At 61.0% G+C, this 5,359-nt stretch overlaps 1 protein-coding gene across 1 annotated transcript; it reads right to left on the bottom strand.

The window, feature by feature from the left end:
- Window positions 1-321: 321 nt before the first annotated feature.
- Window positions 322-1,936, bottom strand: LOC119967807 (death effector domain-containing protein-like). The gene has a single exon (XM_038800811.1). The coding sequence runs from the start codon at window positions 701-703 to the stop codon at window positions 365-367; it is 339 nt and encodes a 112-aa protein (XP_038656739.1). The 5' UTR covers window positions 704-1,936; the 3' UTR covers window positions 322-364.
- Window positions 1,937-5,359: the final 3,423 nt, after the last annotated feature.

The following is a 5,359-nucleotide window of genomic DNA, read 5'->3' as shown; positions in this document are numbered from 1 at the left end:
CTGACCCTCTGACAGTGCTGCACTCCCTCAGTACTGACCCTCTGACCGAGCAGCGCTCCCTCAGTACTGACCCTCTGACCGAGCAGCGCTCCCTCAGTACTGACCCTCTGACAGTGCAGCACTCCCTCAGTAGTGACCCTCTGACAGTGCTGCACTCCCGCTGTACTGACCCTCTGACAGTGCAGCCCTCCCTCAGGACCGACCCTCTGACAGTGCAGCGCTCCCTCAGTACTGACCCTCTGACAGTGCAGCACTCCCTCAGTACTGACCCTCTGACAGTGTAGAACTGACCTTTGGTCAGCGCAGCCTAAGATTATTGACAACTGACACCTGCTTCTAAGCAGTATTCTCACACATGTCACCCTCAGTGGGCCAGCCTACCTGTCTTCCTGCGTTTGAGCGTGACGTAGGGCAGGAGATCATGCCGAGTGATGATGCGCAGGAGCTGGAGCACCTGTCGGAAGTTTGTCTCGTCGCAGCGGCCCTGGCGCTCCAGCGCGAGGAAGAAGTCCCGTCCGCTGCGGATCATGCCGCGCTCGTAGTCCTCGATGACATCGACGAAGAGGAAGGAGAGCACCCGCACATCCCTGTGCGTCAGCTGGGCGCCCACAATCTGGAACATCCGGTGCAGGGAGTACAGACCATGCTCCCTGTTGACCTGCTCGTCCGGCCACTGCTGGCCACTCCCCTTGGCATCGGCCATGGGAAAGGGACCTGGCGCCTGTTCCGTTAACGAAACACAAGTGCACACTGGAGATTGGGAGTCGCAAGTGATTCCAATAGATCCCCGTGAATCTGGAGCGTTGCAAAGTGGTGGTCCAGGAAGAATATGGGGTGAATCGGAGAGACTATTCCAAATGGGAACCAGCAGGGGGACAGGGCTCTTCCCCACTCCTTCTCATTGTGCTCCCTCCATGTCCCCTTGCTCCTGTGGGTGTTGTCAGCCTTTGCCGAGCAAAGCAGTTACCCCAACCTCGCTGGGCTGGCTGGCAAAAGATGCTCTAACAAGGAACAAAGCAACACCTGGCCAGTGAACTGAGGAAATCAGGGTTCATTCACTCTGCTGTCCTGCTTCACCAAAGGAGAACAGCTGAGGCAATCGTCTTGCTTTGGGTGTGAGGGGAGTCGAGGTAGGCACTTTCTCCACAATGAGGTAGCAAATCCTTCAGACTGGGTTGCGGATTGGCCAAAAATAGGCTTTGACCCCCCCCACCCACCCCCTTTCTCAAAGCGAAGGACAACTTTACAGAGGCCTTGGAACCAGTCTCTTGCCTGTTTGGCTGCTACTGAGGAGTTGTGCAGGTGACCAGTCCAAACCGAGGGCGACAGGAGACCCACTGAGGAGAGACAGGAACCTGGCAAGTCCAACCGGCACCCTTAATTCTGCGGAAGAAAACACCAAGGATATGGGAAATGTGGCTCTCTTGGGCCAGGGGTGGGGGTCTGAAACTGGCAACGGTCCAAAATAGGGTCTTGGGAAAGGGGGAGCAGATTGAGAAAGTTAGGGCTGCCCCTGAAGTACAATTAGATCCCTGCAAGGGAAGCGGTTTGGTCGGCCCCTGGAGCTGGATGCTGGCTTCCTGTTGATTGTCGGGGTCTGAGTAGTCAACCAGGCCAAAATGCGGTCTTGGGGAAGGGTTTTGGTGCAGATATTGAGCAGAAACCTCTTTGAGAGCAGTGGCTCAGTCAATGGGCAAAGGGGGAGGCGGCCATCTTGGATTCTCAGCCTTGGCTTGAGGGAGGCAGGTTGAGTTCTGTTGGTTTTTCTCTATATCTTTCTCGTTCCTCTTGCTTTCTCTTGCGGTTTTCTTTGCCTTTCTCCAGCCGCTGAACGCTGCGCCGCTTCCTTCACAACAGCAGCCAGAGCCGCCACCACATCAACTCCGCCATCTTCCGCTGCTGGCCGTTGGGAGGAGGAGGAAGATGGGCGTGGCCTCCATGTAGGTGGGCGGGTACCGACGCGCGGCACCCCGGGAGTTGTAGTCTTTAAAGCCCTTTGCTATCGCTCTAAATAACGGCTCCTGACCGCCGACTGGACTACAACTCCCGTCGTGCATCTGGCGGACCTCCATCTCTCACCCTGGCAACGCTCGTGTGTCATTGCGTCACTGCGTTAGCCGGCCTGGGCCTGAGTTTGCGTGGACGGAAACCTAACTGTCCGCCGGGAGTTGGAGTCACAGCGGCTGCACAGGTGGAATGGTGTCAAGGTGAAGAACGGCGCATGCGCAATTACTGCGCTCCAGCTCCCATGATGCTGCTGTTTCAGGGGGCGGGCTCTGGCCGACAACAATCAAAGACGTCGCTTGGCCGCGGCGCCCTCTGGGTACTGTAGTCTGAAGAGTCTTTCCGACACTGGGATGGATAGGCAAACAGACTACATTACCCGGCGGACGCTGCAGGATAACTCAGTGTCATGTTTTTCCATCGATTTTGAGTTTACGATGGTTATTTTGTGTCGCTGCTATTAGCCAGTGGTTTGGTTATCCCCCTGGTGCTCATTGCTGAGAATTGTAAATTCCTGACTCCATACACGCTCACTCCCACTCTGCGGTGGATCCTGCTGTGTAAACATTCATTGAGTTTCTTCAATGATATGTTTAATTATCCTTGTGATGCGTGTGGAGGGTGATTGTGGGGAAATGAGAGGGGGGAAATGAGTGGGGGGGAAATGAGTGGGGAGGGAAATGAGTGGGGAGGGAAATTAGGGGGGTATGCGGTCACCATCTTGTCAGGGGCAGCTCAGTGTGGGATCTCATACTGTTGCCGTGTCTCGCTATTTTGCAGAGGGGCACAATAAGAAGGGTGGCCCCAGTAGTAGGCCGCCATCTTTCTGAGGGGCAAAACAAAGCGGGGGGGGGGGGGCTAATGGGGGTGGCGGGAGAGGTAATATGGGGGGTGGCAGCGTAATGGGGGGCGGCGTAATGGGGGGCAGCGTAACAGGGGTGGCATAATGGGGGGGAAGCTGTGTAACGGGGGAGGCAGGATAATGGGGGGCACGAGGTAATGGGGTGGCTGGTCCCTCTGGGGGTAATGGGGGGTCGGTCCCTCTGGGGGTAATGGGGGGTCGGTCCCTCTGTGGGGTTAATGGCGGGTCGGTCCCTCTGTGTGGGTAATTGGTGGGGATCGGTCCCTCTGTGGGGGTAATGGGGGGTCGGTCCCTCTGTGGGGTTAATGGCGGGTCGGTCCCTCTGCGGGGGTAATGGTGGGGTCGGACCCTCTGGGGGTAATGGGGGGTCGGTCCCTCTGTGGGGGTAATGGGGGTGCGGTCCCTCTGTGGGGTTCATGGGGGGTTGCTCCCTCTGGGGGGGAAATGGGGGGGATCGGTCCCTCTGGGGGTAATGGGGGGGTGCGGTCCCTCTGTGGGGGAAATGGGAGGGATCGGTCCCTCTGCGGGGGTAATGGGGGGTCTGTCCCTCTGTGGGGTAATGGGGGTCGGTCCCTCTGTGGGGGTAATGGGGGGTCGGTCCCTCTGTGGGGTTCATGGGGGGTCGGTCCCTCTGTGGGGGTAATGGAGGGGTCGGTCCCTGTGTGGGGGTAATGGGGGGGTCGGTCCCTCTGTGGGGGTAAGCGGGGGTCCCTCTGTGGGGGTAATAGGGGGCAGTCACTCTGTGGGGGTAATGGGGGGGTCCCTCTGTGGGGGTAATAGGGGGCAGTCACTGTGGGGGTAATGGGGGGTCGGTCCCTCTGCGGGGGTAATGGGGGGTCTGTCCCTCTGTGGGGTAATGGGGGTCGGTCCCTCTGTGGGGGTAATGGGGGGTCGGTCCCTCTGTGGGGTTCATGGGGGGTCGGTCCCTCTGTGGGGGTAATGGAGGGGTCGGTCCCTGTGTGGGGGTAATGGGGGGGTCGGTCCCTCTGTGGGGGTAAGCGGGGGTCCCTCTGTGGGGGTAATAGGGGGCAGTCACTCTGTGGGGGTAATGGGGGGGTCCCTCTGTGGGGGTAATAGGGGGCAGTCACTGTGGGGGTAATGGGGGGTCGGTCCCTCTGCGGGGGTAATGGGGGGGTCCCTCTGTGGGGGTAATAGGGGGCAGTCACTGGGGGTAATGGGGGGTCGGTCCCTCTGTGGGGGTACGGTCCCTCGGTGGGGTTAATGGGGGGTCGGTCCCTCTGTGGGGGTACGGTCCCTCGGTGGGGTTAATGGGGGGTCGGTCCCTCTGTGGGGCAAACGGGGGGGTCGGTCCCTCTGTGGGGGTAATGGGGGGGCTCTGTCCCTCTGTGGGGGTAATGGGGGGGCGGTCCCTCTGTGGGGGTAATGGGGGTGCGGTCCCTCTGTGGGGGTAATGGGGGGGCTCTGTCCCTCTGTGGGGGTAATGGGGGGGCGGTCCCTCTGTGGGGGTTATGGGGGGGTCGGTCCCTCTGCGGGGGTAATGGGGGATCGGTCCCTCTGGAGGAAATGGGGGGGTGGGTCCCTGTGTGGGGGTAATGGGGGGGTCGGTCCCTCTGTGGGGGTAATGGGGGGGTCCCTCTGTGGGGGTAATAGGGGGCAGTCACTCTGTGGGGGTAATGGGGGGTCGGTCCCTCTGTGGGGGTAATGGGGGGGGTCCCTCTGTGGGGGTAATGGGGGGGCTCTGTCCCTCTGTGGGGGTAATGGGGGGGCGGTCCCTCTGTGGGGGTAATGGGGGGGTCGGTCCCTCTGTGGGGGTAATGGGGGGTCCCTCTGTGGGGGTAATAGGGGGCAGTCACTCTGTGGGGGCAATGGGGGGGTCGGTCCCTCTGTGGGGGTAATGGGGGGGTCCCTCTGTGGGGGTAATAGGGGGCAGTCACTCTGTGGGGGTAATGGAGGGGTCGGTCCCTCTGGAGGAAATGGGGGGGTGGGTCCCTGTGTGGGGGTAATGGGGGGGTCGGTCCCTCTGTGGGGGTAAGCGGGGGTCCCTGTGTGGGGGTAATGGGGGGGTCGGTCCCTCTGTGGGGGTAATGGGGGGGTTGGTCCCTCTGTGGGGGTTATGGGGGGGGTCGGTCCCTGTGTGGGGGCAATGGGGGGGTCGGTCCCTCTGTGGGGTAATAGGGGGCAGTCACTCTGTGGGGGTAATGGGGGGGTCGGTCCCTCTGTGGTGGTAATGGGGGGGTCGGTCCCTGTGTGGGGGTAATGGGGGGGTCGGTCCCTCTGTGGGGGTAAGCGGGGGTCCCTGTGTGGGGGTAATGGGGGGGTCGGTCCCTCTGTGGGGGTAATGGGGGGGTTGGTCCCTCTGTGGGGGTTATGGGGGGGGGGTCGGTCCCTGTGTGGGGGCAATGGGGGGGTCGGTCCCTCTGTGGGGTAATAGGGGGCAGTCACTCTGTGGGGGTAATGGGGGGGTCGGTCCCTCTGTGGTGGTAATGGGGGGGTCCCTATGTGGGGGTAATAGGGGGCAGTCACTCTGTGGGG

This window comes from Scyliorhinus canicula, chromosome 6 (assembly GCF_902713615.1).
Source record: "Scyliorhinus canicula chromosome 6, sScyCan1.1, whole genome shotgun sequence".
Taxonomy (NCBI): domain Eukaryota; kingdom Metazoa; phylum Chordata; class Chondrichthyes; order Carcharhiniformes; family Scyliorhinidae; genus Scyliorhinus; species Scyliorhinus canicula.
Note: the sequence above shows the minus strand (reverse complement) of the source record. Positions and strands in the feature narration are given on the sequence as shown.

Coding starts and splice junctions, on each gene's coding strand:
- LOC119967807 (XM_038800811.1), bottom strand. CDS start 703: ATGGCCGATGCCAAGGGGAGTGGCCAGCAGTGGCCGGACGAGCAGGTC.